This window comes from Scardinius erythrophthalmus, assembly GCF_964197995.2.
Source record: "Scardinius erythrophthalmus genome assembly, chromosome: 7".
Lineage (NCBI taxonomy): Eukaryota > Metazoa > Chordata > Actinopteri > Cypriniformes > Leuciscidae > Scardinius > Scardinius erythrophthalmus.
The window spans coordinates 28,981,288-29,000,414 of record NC_138227.1 but is presented as its reverse complement, the minus strand read 5'-3'; the positions used below and the strand labels follow the sequence as shown (position 1 = coordinate 29,000,414).

The 19,127-nt window shown below is 37.8% G+C and overlaps 2 protein-coding genes across 2 annotated transcripts in view; both read left to right on the top strand.

The window, feature by feature from the left end:
- The window catches only part of chrna10a (cholinergic receptor, nicotinic, alpha 10a), a gene marked incomplete at both ends in the record, with an annotated part of 388,237 nt that overhangs the window by 270,398 nt on the left and 98,712 nt on the right, over positions 1-19,127 (top strand). The gene's annotated exons all lie outside the window — the stretch shown is intronic.
- trpc2a (transient receptor potential cation channel subfamily C member 2a) lies at positions 5,676-17,302 on the top strand (the record flags this gene model as incomplete). Its single annotated transcript, XM_081370009.1, has 13 exons — positions 5,676-5,690; positions 6,498-7,190; positions 7,680-7,889; positions 9,995-10,159; positions 10,284-10,458; positions 10,560-10,760; positions 11,748-11,910; positions 12,004-12,096; positions 12,184-12,376; positions 12,922-13,049; positions 13,179-13,248; positions 13,329-13,461; positions 16,947-17,302. The coding sequence occupies 13 exons, from the start codon at positions 5,676-5,678 to the stop codon at positions 17,300-17,302; spliced, it is 2,595 nt and encodes an 864-aa protein (XP_081226135.1).

The following is a 19,127-nucleotide window of genomic DNA, read 5'->3' as shown; positions in this document are numbered from 1 at the left end:
GCGGTTGGAAGCTCCAGTGTGGAAGCCATCTTGCCTGGTGACACCGGCGACGAGTCGGCCACTCCTTCTGGAAATCTAAGCCCAACTGAAATATCCCACCTGCTGCGGGAATGAAGATACCCGACAAAGCCTTCAAAGTCCAATATCTCCAGTCCCCTCATTTCCCAGGCTGGCAAGGGATCATCAAGGCAGCAATTAAAAAAGTCTTTCAAAGCTGCATCACTATATCCCATGCCTCCTGAAAGAGTCAAAAATGTCTGAGCCAGACAACCCACCGTCTGGCCCTGCTGGCGTAGGACCATCAAATTCTTGACTCGTCCCCTCCTCTCCTTCTCCGTGTTGGGGGGAAGGATATGAAACCCCATAATGCTGGATCTAAAAATGACGGAGTCCTTCTGTCACGGGACGCACACAAACAGGTAGGTAAGATCCAATAGCAATTTATTAGGGTAATCCGTAATCGTAATCCAAGTCAGGCAAAAGGTCAAAATCCAACAAAGGCAGTCCAGAAAAACACAAAACAATACAGGTATGGAAACATGGAAGTGCGCTGACATCAAACAAGGACTCCGTGACAAACACTGAAACAACCAGGGTATATATACACACACAGAACTAACAATGAAACAGGGAACAGCTGGGAACAATGATGACATGGAACAGCTGAACACAATGAACACTCAGTGACAGACAGGAATTGTGGGGAATGCAGTTCATGAATGTGGATGACACCGTGGGGAAGAGGACCTCTAGTGGACACCAGGAATACACAAACCAGACACTGTGACAATATTATATAAATGAGCCTATATAAAATAAAGAGCTAAGATAAATAAATAAAGATAACTCAAATAAAATAAGGCCTTTAAAAACTGTAACAGAATACATATACATATGTATATGTATGTATATATATATATATATATATATATATATATATATATATATATATATATATATTAAACAAATTTATCAAGAAATATCCTTCAATTGGAAAAGCTAACCATAAGATTTTAAAGATACAGGTTTTAGCATAATAACTACTCTCTGTTGTCATTCATGCTAAGTGTCTTGTTGCCAACATATAATTTAGCACTTTAAACCACACGTCTTGCACCGGATATATAATACGAACATATACAAATATTTCTGAATGGTAAAATTAAAATGAAACATAAAATATATCATAAAAAAAATTAAAGTGCCCCATTGTGGTTTTTCAAATATTCCCTTTCATGCAGTGTGTAATATAGCTGTTTATAAATGTAAACGTTCTGCAAAGTTGTAAAGTTGAAAGTGCACGATAAATAAAGTTATTGTCTCTCAAAAGAAAGAATCAACTCTGAACCGCCAATACAAGTCATTTTTCATTCGAATCCAACTGATTTACGGTCGGTTATACGTCACTAGAAGATTAATTTGCATAACGCACGCCTATGTTGTACGTTGTCCACTCGTGAACAACTTGACCAGCCCTCAAATGTCATTTTACTGACGACTGCTTCTCAAAGTTCAACGTGGGATTCACAAACCGCTTGCTCTTGAAAGATGGGTCAGTACCCAGTTTATTTGGACCAGCTTGCTCCTCAGAATCACAGCCTGTAAGTATGAATAATTATTGACGTATATATTTTCTACTGGGTGTTCAAAATACTTAGTGTTTTATATTGTGTAAGTTTCCAGTCAACCTGCTAACTCATGTTATCACTGTCTTACTGAAATACTTCTGCTAATAAGCTGTGGGCCACTATTTACTAAAACTCTGTCTATTAATGCAGATTGTCTGTTGTTCTTACTCTGAGTAAAGATAAAAGAGTGAGCAAGATTTGTTTTACAAACGTTTGTTACATCAGTCATTCACGTTAGTGCTGGGCAAACATATGCACCGTTATTGATACAGTTATTGATACAGTTCCCGCATATGCACTGCAATAAATTCGAAAAATACACATCAGTTTGTTGATGGACATACACTTGTTAATGCTGATGGAATTACAGTTGCAACATCTCATAATGTGCCTCAAATTGAGTAGTGTATCACTGAGAAACACTGAGTCCTGCTCGAGCTGTCCTTGCGATGGAGGTTCGGGTTGAATAACTAGTGTTTCATCATCGGACTCGCGCTCAGATTGATATGGTAAAATTGACGTCATCGTTACTGTCTTTAAAGTGTGTACAATAGACAGTATAAGAAATGGACACAGCGAACCCAATGGATTTAACGGAGAGAAGTGAAGTCAATTAGAAGCACTCACTTCCTGATGGCTGAGCGAACTGCGCAGACTCAAACTGAGCTTGACGACGTAGATGTGGCGTGAGCAACCCGTCTGTCTTCTAGTGGCTGTGCCAAGAGAAATCTGAATCATTCCCTTCCGAAACTTGCAGAGACGGAGAGTGTGAGTAGGAGGTGTCCATGAGCTAGGAGCAGGAGCAACTTTTGCTAGGTATTCTGATTAATAATTTTGTCATTTTGCCTCCACGTCCCCCCGATTGCGCGCGAGCTTCTCCTCCTGTCCATACGCTAATCTCTCTACTGTGCGACAGAGTCGCGTGGTTACGACGCAATCGTTAGCCTGTTTTTACAAAAACTGCTTCTACAGGGCGCGATATTTTTTTTCCCAGGATGGTAGGGGAAGACTCATGAATATTCATTTGGGAAGTCATCCCTGATTGGTCTTAACCCCAGTGGCGGGTAGGTTTAGGGGTAGGTCATCAGACCAATCAGGGATGACTTCCCTAATGAATATTCATGAGTCTTCCCCTACCATCCTGGGGAAAAAAAAATCGCCTACAGGGCCATAACGTAAGATACAAGGTAATGGACTCTTTTATACATTTTCGTGTTTCTTTAGAAATAAATAATGGCAAATGGAGTCTTTAAACGCCTCAGATATAAAGTTATTCACTTTAAAGTTATTAGTTTGCTAATCAATGGCAGCCCCTGGAGAAGCTTCAGTTTTTCCTGAAACATTACCCCCTTTACAATTGCCTCTGGACAGAGCTGATGTTCAGTTATGGTAATGGGCATGTAGCCTTCTTCCACGTGGTAGACCAATCACAACAGACTGGGCCATCTGGCCAATCAGAGCAGAGCAGGCTCTTGAAAAGGAGAGATTTAGAGAGACTGATTCATTCATCGATTCATTTGAGAATCATTGAAAAATGTGGTGATGTGTATATTATTATGATTATTATGTTATGTTTTTTTTTTTTTACTTTTGATGCACGTAAACCTGTTATAAGGGACTCCAAAACAACATTATGAGCCTTTAAAATAGCATAATAAGGGCACCACGTTTTTCCATTCTCCACTTTGCCTTCCTTGAGTTGCAATGTTAATCAGAAACAAAGTAATTATCCCCAATTCATCAACAGCAACACGACTCCTTAATCAATCTCTCCAACATGAGAGATTGAAACACGACTATGAAAAAACGAAGTCATGGTTTACACGTCTCATACTGTACAAGCCGATGCATTTGTCATCATTACCTTCCGAGCGAGACTGATGGTAGTGCAATGCAAGTAGGCCTAAATGTAAACCAATTAATAACAGCAGAAATTGCATTAAACCATTGTGTCCTAAAGCGAAAACCACTAGAACTGCTCTAAAATGAACCGTTAACCACTTGAAGAATCTCTGTAAAATCTCTGTGGAAGATTTTTTATTTTATTTTTGTAATAAATGCATGAAAACCGTGCAGAGTAGCCCTATAAATCTTGTTTACGTTCAAACTAATGTGATCGACAGTTAAGTAATAATTTGCGGATTACGGCAAGTGCATGTTTTTGATATTATCAGCAGATTTAAACATCTAGTGGATTGTCCAGCCGTCAGAGGCTGATGAATGGCCACTCATTAGAATTGCAAAGGCTGTCAGCTGCCGCAGCGGAGCGTGGTTCCAGACGGGGTTTGACAGGGCCACCAGACTCCATCGGGGTAATTAATTTGCCACATTCTAAAGGACGTAGGGTGTACTTCTCGAAATTAGGCCGGTAAGAGAAGTGGCAAAGGGTCATAATCAATTGATTATCATGACGACTGAGATGGAGGCAACACGGCTCTTTAATGATTAATGCTTTTGTTTGTGAGCTTTCAGAGAAACCCTTCCAATGCTAATCAAGTCCAGATAAGTTAGCTTAAACCAAGTTTGACAAGCTGCAAAGCAATGCCAGCACATGTATTGTGGTAGCAGAGAACCTAATATGCTGTCTTGTACTATATATTGATGGTCAGTGTTGGGGTAATGCATTGCATGTAGTCCGATTATGCAGTCCTTTTTGTCCTTTATGTAGTACTTTTTTGATGTAACAAGTAAATTAACTCATTACTTTATACATTTACACATTCAAATAAAAAAAAAAAAGTAGTGCACATTACTTTTCAATATTTTGAAAATACTCTCTCTTCTCCATAATGTAGACACTTGCAGTCCTAAGTACTCATTCGTGCAAATTGTGCAAAACACATTACTTTCCACTTTCAATAGAACAAGTTTTGTACAGGAGGTAGATGTATGACATTCATAGCTCTAGGGTCATGAAATGTGTTTAGAATATGATAATATTCTAAATGTGTTTTTAAAAGAAAATGATTATATAGACTGTTGTTGAAGGGATTACTGTGTTGAACACTTGCAAAAAAGAACTTATCAGTAAAAAAAAAAAAAAAAACATTACTTTCCATAAAAAGTAATTAAGTAATTTAATTTATTTATTTTTTAGGGAGTAACACCATATTATAACTAGTGCTGTCAAATCGATTAATCGCGATTAATCACATCTGACATAAAAGTGTGTATATAATAAAATATACATGTTTGTGTGTGTGTGTGTGTGTGTGTGTGTGCGCGCACACGTGTATGTATATATGTATATCATACATATCATACTGTCAGCTGTTAAATTTAAGTACACAATTAGATATTACCAATATAGGTCAACCAATTACCAAGCAATGCTTAATTTTGTTCAGTCTGTGGTGTAAAAAGGTCACTTTAGCAATTAAATAAAAAACACTGAAGCAAAACATGGTCAGGTCAAAGTGTCTGAATAATTTTTGGTCCCAAATTTGTATTAATTTTACTGGTAGTCCACTGTATGAAGAATTTTCTTATGTCACAGTTTACTTTATTTTGCTATCCTCACTTACATAAATTAACTATAGTGTCCTAATATCAAAATATCAAAAATGATATATATATATAAACAATCATTTATGTTAGATGCGATTAATCTCGAATCGATTTATCAATTTGACAGCACTAATTGTAACATCACTTTTCAAAGTAATGTTCCCCATTTTCCCCCAAGATTTCAAGGTATAGCTTGAATCATTAAACATTATTAGAGTCACACTGTAAAGGCAGAACTTGAACTGTAATTAACCAAATGAAATGCAACAGTACTGTGAGCTAATGAGTGTTCTCCTTGGGGAGCATTTCTGTTATTGGTGCTGAGTGGGTGGTACAGGCTTATTCCCAGAACAAGATGATACATCAGTAAACGAAAACAAGGCTTGTACAGAGGCACAAAATCACTAAACGGGTCTTACACAACCACATTGTTCCTTTCTGGATTCACCTTACAAGCTGACATGAGAGAGCTGCTCGCTATTTTGGTCTGACGTCTTTCTCAAGAGAAGTTGACTGATTTGAGGTGCTCCTATAAAGAATATGGAAAACCTTACGGTGAGTTAGATTTGAATGAATCAATTATTAAATGCAATTAAATTAAATGCTATAAGCTCCAAAAGGGACATTTTTCATCACAAATAAAGGGTGTTTGTAGGCACCTCGCAAAGTGGAGGGCCTAAAAGTCGTAAACTCACTGTAACGGATTTGAGTGGCTTATTGGTTTTAACTGTGGCAATATGGTAAAATATAGCAAAGTTTAATAACACTTACATTTTGAAATCATTCTGAAAGTAGTTTACAAACAACTCTGCTGAGTAGTTTATTAGGCGAACTGTAGGCCATTTATGGTTTCCAAGCCGCATAGAAACTTGACACAGTAAAGGGATAGTTTACCCAAAAATGAAAATTCTGTCATCATTTCCTCTAATAGTTGTTCCAAACCTTCTGTTGAACACAAAAGCAGATATTTTGAAGAATATGGTTAAGCAAACAGTTGATGAACCCCATTGACTTCCATAGTATATAAAAAAATACTATGGAAGTCAATCTGGACTAGAAACTGTTTGGTTGCCAACATTCTTCAAAATGTCTTCTTTTGTGTTCAGCAGAAAAAATAAACTCATACAGATTTAGAAGAACTTGAGGGTGAGTAAATGATGACAGATTGCTTAATATTGTGGAAGCTGTGACATTTTTTCAAAATGAATGGCATTGTAAGTTATAATGGTGAAAATACACCAAAAAAAGTCACCATTATCATTAACATGAGAATAATACATCTAAATATCAGATAGGTTTCACCCTCTAATGATGGTTTGGTGGGTGTTTTTAACATCTCCTGTGTCCCGTCTCTTTGAGCAGACAGATAATTGGAGGGAGATTGTGAACAAAAAGCTTCACTTTCCACCGGACCTGATCCCTGCAATCCAAGAGGGCAACATGGCCTGGGTGGACAGTCTCCTCTCCCTTGGTGATGGGATCATCCGTCAACTGGAAGAGTCTGAGGATCGGTTATGGAGGGAAGCGTTGAACCTCTCCATCCGACTGGGCGCCGAAGACATCATGACTTCCCTTCTTGTGGGCGTCAAGTTTGACTTCCGTCAGATCCATGAAGCTCTACTGGTGGCTGTCGACACCAACCAGCCACGATACGTCAAACACCTCCTGGACCGCCTGGATCAGGAAAAAGGCAATAAGATGGACGTTCGTTCCTTTAGCATGGCCATCTTCGACCACTCCATCGACGATTCTCAGTTCGCCCCGGGAGTGACGCCACTAACGCTGGCCTGCCAGAAGGACCTGTATGAGATCGTAACTATGCTGACCCAGAGAGGCCATGATATTCCCATGCCTCACTCAATCTCGTGCGCGTGCTTGGAGTGCCGCAACGGACGGCAATACGACTTGCTCAAGTTCTCGCTGTCCCGTATAAATACGTACAGAGGCATTGCCAGCCGCGCATATTTGTCGATCACCTCGGAAGACGCCATGCTCAGCGCTTTCCACCACAGCCGAGAACTGCGCAAACTGTCTAAGAAAGAACCAGAATTTAAGGTGAGCTCAGAAAAAAATGGTCATTCAGTATCTGAAAACATGACAAATAACAAATTCAAAAGACAAATCGTCAACATAGTGTCGGCCCAGATCCGGCCCACATCTGGTACACGTGGATTCCACACGGCCCAGATGTGGGCCGAATCTGGTCCGACACTATGTTGCTGTCTGGGCTGTTTTTCATGAACCAATCTGCTACCAGTAACTGACTTCTTGTTTTTACATGCATGTCCTTTCGCAGATTATGCTTCATAATTTGTTAACATACACTATAAAGGAATGTAAATTATTTAAAGGTGTTATTTCATCAGGTAAAAACATTTTAAGCAAAGAAATCTGTTGATTTTTGCCATTACCACCAGATAAACAAGATGTGAGCATGTCTGTTTCTGCTTTGAAATCATTCCAGAGAAAACTCCATTTCAAATCTCTTGCACACTTTAATTGATTGTTAGCATTTCTTTCTCAAATCTCTTTATTAATGTTTAGCCTCAGTACCTGGCTTTGGAACAGCTGTGTCAGGAGTTTGCTGTGGAGCTTCTGGGAATGTGCCGGAACCAGAGCGAGGTCTCCACCATCCTCAACAGTGCTGAGGGGGACAGTGAGGATGAAGAACTAGGCCTAGATGAACAGACATTTGAGGAAGGCATCCCCAACCTTGCTCGTCTTCGCCAGGCGGTCAACTACAATCAAAAACAGGTAAATCATCTTGGTTTAATTGCAGCAGATAACTGAAAAAAGTAATATAAACAACAATTTAAAAGACACAAATCTAAAAACCTACATTAAAGGTGCAGTAAGATATTTCTGAGAAACACTGTTGATATTTAAAGGGTTAGTTCACCCAAAAATGAAAATTCTGTCAGTAATTACTCACCCTCATGTTGTTCTAACCCCGTAAGACTTTCGTTCATCTTCGGAACACAAATTAAGATATTTTTGATGAAATCTGAGAGCTGTCTCACTCCTCCACAGGCTTATGGACACTATAACTTGCTGGCCCAGAAAATGTATTAAAGCCATTGTTAATATAGTCCAAGTGAGTTTATAGATTTTTGAGTCCAAATCTTAAGTTTATAAAGCGACGAGAATACTTTTTGTGCGCAAAAACAAACAAAAATAACGACTTTATTCCACTTTTCATTTCCTTCTCTCTGGACCTCCAGTCTTTTCACGTAGTGTAATAGCATAGCGCGTCAGTGTTGCACGTCACCACGTATCACACATGACCAGCGTCGCCCAATAGTGAGCCTACGTGGTGACGTGTAACACAGACACGCTACGCTTAAACACTACGTGAAAAGACTCGAGGTCCAGAGAGAAGGAAATGAAAAGTGGAATAAAGTCGTTATTTTTGTTTGTTTTTGTGCACAGAAAGTATTCTCGTCGCTTTATAAACTTAAGATTGAGCCACTGTGGTCACTTGGACTATATTAACAATGTCTTTAATACATTTTCTGGGCCAGCAAGTTATAGTGTCCATAAACCTGTGGAGGAGTGATCCAGCTCTCAGATTTCATCAAAAATATCTTAATTTGTGTTCCGAAGATGAACGAAAGTCTTACGGGGTTGGAACAACATGAGGGTGAGTAATTACTGACAGAATTTTCATTTTTGGGTGAACTAACCCTTTAAATTCAACCCGAAGAAGCACACCCCTCCCTTCATTACTCCGCCCACAAAATGCATGAACATGCAATGCAAGAGTGGATGTCTCCTTATCACAGCTGAAGCAAAGCAAAGTAATGCATCACAAAAAATAACAACAAAGGAGAACAAAGAATTTACATTCACGTAACCGGTCCTTACTCGACCCTCTCTGAGCGGGATTCTAACAGGCGTCTCTGGCATGGGAGGTGGGCGTGGCCTCTTTAGGCCAGGGGAGTGAGGTTTACTCGCCAAGCTCTTACTGGTTGGCCTCTGTTACAAACAGTAGCTACACAAGAGTATACAAGCAAGAGTTGGTTGTTAGTCGCCAGCAGTATACAGTAGCATTAGGACAATAGTAACAGACTGTCCTGTTACTAGCTAACATTACAAAAGCATATCTTGGTTCTGAGAAACAAAAACAATGTTTTACACATTTAAATATGTTTAAAAATAATTTTACTTTATTTATTTGCATTTTAGTTTTAGCACATGTTAAAGTTGGCATAAAATGGAAGTTGAGATAGTCTTTTCTTCCCTATTGTGACGTATATCAGAGTGAAACGGCTTTTTGAACAAGAAAAAACGTAGGGAGGGACTTGATTTTGTCCAGGGGCATTTGATTGGATGGTTGGATGTTTGTGGTTTGCTATTGGTCGATCTCATGTGAGTAACAGGTTCTCAGTAAACACAGAAGAGAAGAGATGGGAAGTTATTTTGATTAAAGATTACAAAGACACATGAATAATAAAAAAAAAACAACGTAAACGGATAAATCATTTATAATACACTTGAAAGAAAAACATATATATATATATATATATATATATATATATATATATATATATATATATATATATATATATATATGTTTTTCTTTTTCTTTTAACGTTAACGTTTATTTCATTTCAAGTGATGACAATAATTTTTTTTTTTGTGTAAATAATCAATAATTTTTTGTTTTAGTAAAATATAATAACCCTGGTTAAGGTAACACACTGCCCACACAGACTGATGTATTTGAGGAGAAACACAGGGCATGCGAATCTCATCTTTCAAAAGCTCACAGTCGTTTGACCCCTGCGTTGATGCCGTATGGGATGCCTGATTGATTGACAGTTGGCTGGGAGGCCTGACTGTTTGTTTTCCTTGTCTAGTTTGTGACTCATCCCATCTGCCAGCAAGTGCTCTCCTCCATTTGGTGCGGGAGCCTGTCAGGTTGGAGGGGAAGTCGAACTGCTTGGAAACTGCTGGTGTCTTTGGGCATTTTCATTACCATGCCAATTCTGTGCCTTGTCTACTGGATCGCCCCAAAGTCCAAGGTAAATTTGAGTCTGTGGTGAATGATAATAGTTCAATAACATCATAATAATCAAGAAATCAAATGCCACGGCTGATGTAAACAGCATTCATACAGGTTTCAATTATTTATTTATTTTCTACCAGCTGGGTAAATTGCTGAAGGTTCCCGTGATTAAGTTCCTGTTACACTCTGCATCATACATGTGGTTCCTCATCACTCTTTTGACGGAGTCGATTTTCATGGAGATCTACCGTAGCGATTTCGCCTCCCGGAAGCAGAACATTCTCCATAACTCTCTTCACATGATATGGGTCGCAGGTAGGTCATGTTGACAAATACAAATCCATAGAAAAATCATTTAAAAGTGGATGGAATGATTATTATCTAAAATGGACGTTTTCATTTTTCTATATTGATAGGTTTCTTCTGGTTTGAGTGTAAGGAAGTTTGGCTCGAGGGTTTGAAGAGTTACTTCTTGGATTTATGGAACATTCTGGATATGATGGTGCTGAGCATGTATCTGGCATCCTTCACACTGCGCATTCTCATCGTGCTAAAGGGACATTTCCTCTGTCAGGACTCCAGCACACAAGAGCTGTGTGACTATTTCACCAACACAGGTGACATCTAAAAAACAAAACAAAAAAAAAACCTATCTTAAAGGAGAACTCCGGTCAATTTTAACATTGAGCTCATTTTATTGTACATTTGGAGTGCTGTCAATACAGAGAACAACTACAAAAATCGCTGTTGCCTACACCGTGTTATCCTCTTTTTAAAATTTGCACCCTGTTGACTTCAATAGGGCAAGTACTAAACCTGCTTTTAGCCTCTTAACATCCTTGATGTGTCATTACAAGTGCACAGAAAATGTGAGTGATTCCTTCTGAGTGAACACGAGTGAATCTGACTGCAGTAGATGTGAAAGATATGAATAAAAATGATGTTATTTAAGCCAGCGCAAATACCTGTGTTTACATCCTGTTTTCGGTTGAAGCCCAAAGTAGTCGATTGCCGAGTTCACACGCGTGATCATAGGTAACTAAACCTATGCGCGTGAACTCGGCAATCGACTACTTTGGACTGTAGGCAACACCGATTTTTGTCGTTGTTCTCTGTATTGACAGCACTCCAAATGTACAAAAAAATTAGCTCTATGTTAAAATTGACCGGAGTTCTCCTTTAAACAATCCATACTGCTACTGAATTCATATATAATAATGTATATTACTAAAAGTAAAATATGTATATATAAATGATTATTTACATGATTATTATACAAACTATTATTATTATTATATTTAAAATAGATAATAATAATAATAATGTTAAATTATATTAAAATAATTGAATTTAAATAATAGTATTACTGTTAATTATTATTACAATAACAAGTAGCCTATTCTTATTAGTTGTAGTTGTAGTATAATTGTCATAAATTTAGCATTATTGTTTATTTGTATTTAAAAACATTATTATATATTTAAAATAATAATAATAATATTTATGCATTTAAAAATGAAAATAATAATAATGTAAAAAAGTTCATTTAAAACTACTACGGTTATTATTATTAAAGCATATATTTTGATCATGTATCTGAACAGTACGAGAGGACTGGAAACAGGAGGATCCTCAGCTGATTGCAGAGACTCTCTTTGCCGTGACCAGCATGTTGAGTTTCACACGTCTCGCCTACATTCTGCCGGCCCACGAATCCCTGGGAACCCTGCAGATATCCATGGGAAGAATGATCGATGACATGATGAGGTCAGATCTTGGGGTTTGATCTTCGCTATCGCACGTCCGATACGCTTACAAGAGGAAGAGTGGCTTTCATCAAATGTTTTTCTTCCTCTACAGGTTCATGTTCATCCTCATGATTATAGGAACAGCATTTTTGTGCGGAATAAACAACATATACGTCCCATATGTTGAGTCTGCACATCTTGGAAGGTGATTAATAACCTTTCTGCATGTCATTTCACGTGTTTTGGTTGGAGATTAATTATAAATGTGTTTGTCTCTTGTATTCCTTTTAAGATTAAATGATACATTTAACTTCCTCTTCTGGACCATGTTTGGAATGGCAAACCAAGAATATGTAGACATGCATGATTACGCTCTGGCTGAGTTTGTGGGAAGGATCTTCTACGGGATATTCACACTGCTCATCGTAATAGTGCTCCTGAACATGCTTATTGCCATGATCTCAAACTCATTTCAGAGGATTGAGGTGAGCACGTATAGTATGAAGAATGATTTGAAATGATTTGGTTGGAAACACTTTTAGCACTCAAAAATGAAAACTGCATTTATTTACAGTTCATGTCGTTTCAAACCTGCGGAAAACAAAAGACGACCATTTTAACCTGACCCGGAATTATTATTATTTTTAAATTGAGTGTTCAACGGAGGTGTCCAAGACCCCATGACTTTTGTTGCACTTGAAGCAGGAATAAACTAAAAAATAAATAAAAATGAATGGATTTGAATTTAAAAAAAGTAACAAATCCTTCCCTCCTGGTTCAAGTTGACCCCCATAGGAATGATTGGAATGCAAGGAATGCTACAGTACACATAGAAAAACCTAAAAATTCTCAAAATTCTACAAAAAAACTAAAAAAGGCTAAAACTTTACCAAAAAAATATTTTATAATGTCTACATGTGTATCTGAATGCATACTGAAGAGAAATGACTTTAGGACCCAGAGGAACAGCTCATTTGCTCCAAATATAGATTTACGGATATCTCTTGTTCAAAGCGTCTCTTCCTCACAGGATGATGCAGATGTCGAGTGGAAGTTTGCTCGCTCTAAACTCTACCTCAGTTACTTTAGGGAGGGTCTAACTATGCCAGTTCCCTTTAATATCATCCCATCTCCAAAGGCTCTCTTTTATGTCTTGAGGTAGGAAAACTTAAGCAATGTCAAACCTTGTCTAGTGACTGCATGATATCCCAGAGTATGTGAACGTCTATGAGGTTCTTCACCTTCAGGACCAGATGTAACCTTCATGTTCCTCGCTGTTTTGTGTAGAAGCATCTTCCAAAAGATTTGCTGTTGCTGTAAGAAGAAAGCCCCAGAATATCCTCCCATCACATCTTTGGTGAGTATCCGAGGGGTTCTATCACTAGATCCTCTTGGTTAAATTTGGCTGATGTGGTGTTTTTCATACTTTTTTTGTAGTCTAGCAATACCCTGAATAACAGCGGAGGTCAAGGTGAGGGCAGAGTGCCATACCGCCTGCAGGTCACCAAGGCTCTAGTGCACCGCTATATTGAAGCCGCACGCAGAGAGTTTGAAGAGAGCAAGCGTAAAGGTAGGTCATATTTTCGGCATCTCTGGGTAATGATCCAAAAGCATGCAGTATTTCAGGAAAAGCCACAAGAGTGACACATACAGCATTACACTACCTAAAAATGAACTGTTCGGGGTGCTGTGGCCTAGTGGTCAAAGATATGTTCTAGTACCACAAGGTTGTGGGTTCAAACCCCAGAAGGGGATCCTTCACCTCAAGTTTCTCCAGAGGAACTGTCTCTGTAATTAAAGAATGGAATAAGTGGACTAGAATACAAAATGGATAAAAGTGTCTGATTATTGAATACTTGTTTTAAGACAGTTAGGCTACTTCTGATCATCTGGGATCAACACTTGGAATACAGTATCATAACACCCTATAGTGCATACTAGAGCCAGGGAGCAGGAAGTAGGGGCGCTGATTTCACGGGTGTATAAACGCATTTGTTTTATCAAGAAAAATAAAACATTTTAAATCGGTAAACCTTCGGTAAGGAATTTAATTATAAAGTGTAAGTGGGCTACAAGTGTTGTAAGTAGGTTTTAATTTTACACAGTTTACTTTCTTGAAACTGGAATAGTCTTTTCTTTTGATTGACATGCACCAGGATCTGAAATTAACGGGGGCTAGTGGCAAAAATGCTAACAAAATGACAAAAATGCCTCCAAAACAAGTTATGTGGGCAAAAACAAGCCTCAATGAGGTATTTCTTTTTTGTATTTATACTATAAGCAATATCACACAAACAAGAGTGCACACGTTTTAACACATCAAAATAAGTTATGAATGGCGGGATGCTTTTTTTTTTTCTTTTTTTTTTTTGCAATTGAAAGGAAACAAATTGTGAATTGTGCAATGGTTCCTTTTTAATTCTACTCTTTGGCAGAAACAAGATATTTTAATTCGTAAAAATATTTGACAACATTACTATTTTACTGTATTTTTGGTCAAGTAAATATGGAAGCTTGTTTCCGCCACAAAATAAAAAAAATAAAAGATAATTGCGACTTTTTATCTCACAATTGCGAGTTTACATCTCGCAATTCTGACTTTATTTCTCAGAATTGCGAGATATAAAGTCAGAATTGCGTGAAATAAAGTCAGAATTCTGAGATATAAAGTCAGAATTGCGTGATATAAAGTCAGAATTCTGAGATATAAAGTCAGAATTGCGAGATATAAAGTCGCAATTGCGTCTTATAAAGTCAGAATTCTGACTTTTTTTCTCGCAATTGCGACTTTATATCACGCAATTCTGACTTTATATCTCAGAATTCTGACTTTATATCACGCAATTCTGACTTTATAACACATAATTGCGAGTTTATATCTCGCAATTCTGACATCTTTTCTCAGAATTGTGAGATATAAAGTCCAATTCTAAGGGGGGGAAAAAAGACGGACTTTTTTTTTTTTTTTACCTTAGAATAGTTTATATCTCACAATTCTGACTTTATATCTCCCAATTGCGTGATATAAAGTCAGAATTCTGAGATATAAAGTCAGAATGCTGAGATATAAAGTCAGAATTGCGTGATATAAAGTTGCAATTGCGAGAAAAAAAGTCAGAATTCTGACTTTATAACACGCAATTCTGACTTTATATCTCAGAATTCTGACTTTATAACACGCAATTGCGACTTTAAAACAAGCAATTCTGACTTTATATATCGCAATTCTGAGAAATAAAGTCAGAATTGCGAGATGTAAACTCGCAATTGTGAGATAAAAAGTCGCAATTATCTTTTAAAATGTTTTATTCAGTGGCGGAAACAAGCTTCCATAAGTAAATGCAGCCATGCATAGGAGATTTGTTTAAAAAAAATGCTAGTGTATCTCAGAAATAAGTGGAAATTTCGAGACTTTTTTACACAAAATTGGATTAAAAATATGAAATAACAGCCTGGAACACACCAAGCCGACGGTCGGCCGTGGGCAGTTTCCGTGCGTCGGCCGACTAAATCTTCTCAGTGTGTTCGCACCGTCGGCTGAAATTGGTCCTCGTCGGCTTTGTAACGCCCGATTCCACATGTTGAATCGGCGTCGGGCCGTCGGTGAAAGAGGGAACTCTGATTGGCTGTTCAGCTTAGTGAAGGAGGCAGTGCACGAAAATAATAGCAAAACAGCGCGCAAAGTCCAAACGGTACAGATAAAAGGCTGTTCTAATGTTACGTCATCTTACCTGAGTGTTCCTTGGCGCATAATTCAATATTAACACGAGAGGAGTGGAATAAAGAAGGTGTTTAGCAGGATTGATATTCAAAACGGTAAGCACGCAGTTCTTTGTTTACGGTGTGTGTATCTGCAGCCGGCAGCGTCAGTTTCCCTTTTTGAATGACGAATATATCTGCAGAAATAGACTGTTGTCTCATTACAACGCAGGCGCAGAACGTGCTTTCTAGCTAACAGTCGGCAGTAGTTCTCTAGGTGTGTTCAAGTGCAGCTTTTAAAGGGTAAGTTCGGTATTTTACACTTAAAGCCCTGTTTACAGATCGTTTCTGATGAAATAGAACGCTTAAGATTAAAATTTGGACACATACTGCTGTCCCGAGAATTTTAGGTTTCTTTCGCTTTCCCCAAAACCTCTAGAATGGGTGTATAGGTGCACTGGAACAATTCTTCATAAAACGCATTAAACTTTCGTTTACAAAGAACTGAAACTCACCGAGTGGTCAGGGGTGTTCACTGATATGCTCACACAAAAATCGCTGCAAAAGATGCTTTCCAACAGGTTTTATCGTAGTTTTTGTCCAACTCCATTGACTTGTATTGAATGTGCTGTGTGAAGTACGGTATTACTCCGCCGCTTCTTCTTCTGCTTCTTCTGTGTATTCAATGAAATGCCAGCGGTTTGCTTGCAATTGGCAAAGGTGCATTATCGCCACCAACTGGGCTGGAGTGTCTATTCAAGCTCTCAACGGAAGAATCTACGGGTGTGAGACGTTTGGAAAAATAGGTCCACAGTTTTACAACAAATGGTAAAACACCTGTTGGAAAGCAACTTTTGCAGCGATTTTTGTGTGAGCATATCAGTGAACACCCCTGACCACTCGGTGAGTTTCAGTTCTTTGTAAACGAAAGTTTAATGCGTTTTAGGAAGGATTGTTCCAGTGCACCTATACACCCATTCTAGAGGTTTGGGGAAAGCGAAAGAAACCTAAAATTCTCGGGACAGCAGTATTTGTCCAAAATTTAATCTTAACCGTTCTATTTCATCAGAAACGATCTGTAAACAGGGCTTTAAGTGTAAAATACCGAACTTGTCCTTTAACCCCGACGCGAGGCGACAACACAATCGGCTTTCATCAGCGCTAGTTCGTCGGCGTCGGCTTGGTGTGTTCCAAGCTAATGAAATGAGGCAAGAAAGCATAGAGGAAAAACAATTTGGCAACACTTTGCAGATTATCATCCAGGAATTTCATGCATATAAAATGCGTGTCATTCATGCAGCAAGTAGAATGCTATTATGAACCTTGCCATTGTCTTTGTGTTGTTGTGACGCTCAGATGTGGGGAACAGAATCACCGAGCTGAATAAAGTTGTGGGCCGGCTGCACACCGAGATGAAGGACTTCCACCAGAAGCTGCAGTGGCGGCGCAAAAGCGAGCCAGACCAGGCCAACATTCTGGGCAAATACATCATGGGGGCAAGAAACAATTTCCGTGACTTTGATAGGAATGAGGCCATGGGGTGTGAAAATACAAGTCTGCACATCAGTACGCAGCTCACAGAGGAAGAGGACGAGGAGGAGAAGAAAGGAGAGATCGTCTCAGAGAGGGAGGAGCCCGAGTCCGAGGGCCCCGTGGAGCCCGTCCCAGGAGAAGAAACTGCTTTTGAGACTGCTAGCACTCCTGATGTGTGAGAAACAAACACTGCACTGCTGTTCCCTGGCAAAATATCTAGTAAGAAGTTTCTAGATACATTCAAAACACTTTACATTACTGATCAAATTTGACATACTGTAGTCAGGTTTAATATGTAATTTGTATCATAACTGATATTTGAATTAAAACGCCTAGACAGATCAATCTTTTTTATAAGATTAATGAGGTTTAGATGATGCCAACAATATATGATAAATACATTTGCTGAGTGCTGTTTACTTACGCAAGTACCTTGATAACCTTAAACGAAAATCACCAAAAATTAATACAACTTATTTTCCAAAAATAAAAGCACATACTATTTTCATGTTGATAGATGACCACACTGTGTTATATTACGATTATCAATGACAAAAAAGCACTTTCCACAAAAAAAAGATACAAATTTTTGAATGTTTTTGAAAGAAGTCTCTTCTGCTCACAAATGCTGCATTTATTTGATCAAAAATACAGTAAAAGCAGTAACATTGTGAAATATGTATGTAAAGTGTAATTTATTCCTGTGATCAAAGCTGAATATATTCAGCATCATTACTCCAGTCTTCAGTGTCACATGATCCTTCAGAAATCATTCTAATATGATGCTCAAGAAACATTTCTGATTATCAATGTTGAAAAGAGTTAATATTTTTGTGGAAACCATGATACATTTTTTTAGGATTCTTTGATGAATAGAAAGTTTAAAAGAACAATATTTATTTGAAATTAAAATATTTTGAAGCGTTTGTTATTTTGTTCCAATTCAAAGTTAATGGTTAAAAAATAAGTGATGAATAAATAAGTGACAAGGTCCCATTCGTAAATGTTAATGCGTTAACTAACAGTGAGCAATATTCTTGCAGCATTTATTAACCTTTGTTAATGTTAGTTTAAAAACAAATGCAATTCTCCATTGTTTATGACTAGTTTTAAGTTATGTTGTTCAAGTTTACAGTGCATAATGTTACCAGATACAACTTTTGATTTTAAATGCTGAAATTAACATTTACTAAGATTAACAAATGCTGAAGAAATATTGGCCATTGTTAGTTCAGGTTTACTAGTGTAGTTAAATGAAACCGCGTTACTTTATTACTTTTGGGAAAATATAACTTTACAGTGCGCAAAGCAACAGTTGGGAATACAAAATATAATAAAAAGCAGTAACACTTTACAATAAGGTCTCATTTGTTAACATTAGTACCGTATATATATATTAACTAACCATGAGCAATACATTTGATACTGTAGCCTGTTTGTTAATCTTTGTTAATGTTAGTTACAAATTACAGCTGTTCATTGTTTGTTCACAATGCATTAACTTGTTACCAAATACAACTTTTGATTTTAATAATGCATTAGTAAATGGTGAAATTACCATTAACTAAGATTAATAAAAGCTGTAGAAGGATTCTTAGGTCATGGTAACCAAAGTAGTTAACTTATTGTAAAGTGTTACCAAAAAAGCTAACATTTCGAGTTGAAAGCACCATTTTGTACCCCATTTGTGGAAAGTGCCAAATATGACTTGCTCCTTTAGTGCCTTTTAAAGTCAAAGTCAAAAACATCATCTAAAGTTCAGCAATTATATATAAAAGCCAGCAAGGGACAAAGAGCGCAGAGGCAATTTTTCACAATGATTGAGGGCTTTAAAACTTGTTTCTTTAGCTATTACATTGATTGCATCGTGTGCAGAGTCAAACATATTCCCTGAGCACTTTATAAAAGCTCATTTAATAAAATATCTTCACATTATGTATGCTGTGAATTAGCCCACGAAATGCATACATTATGAGGAGACCCATGCTTCCAGGATGAGGGTCT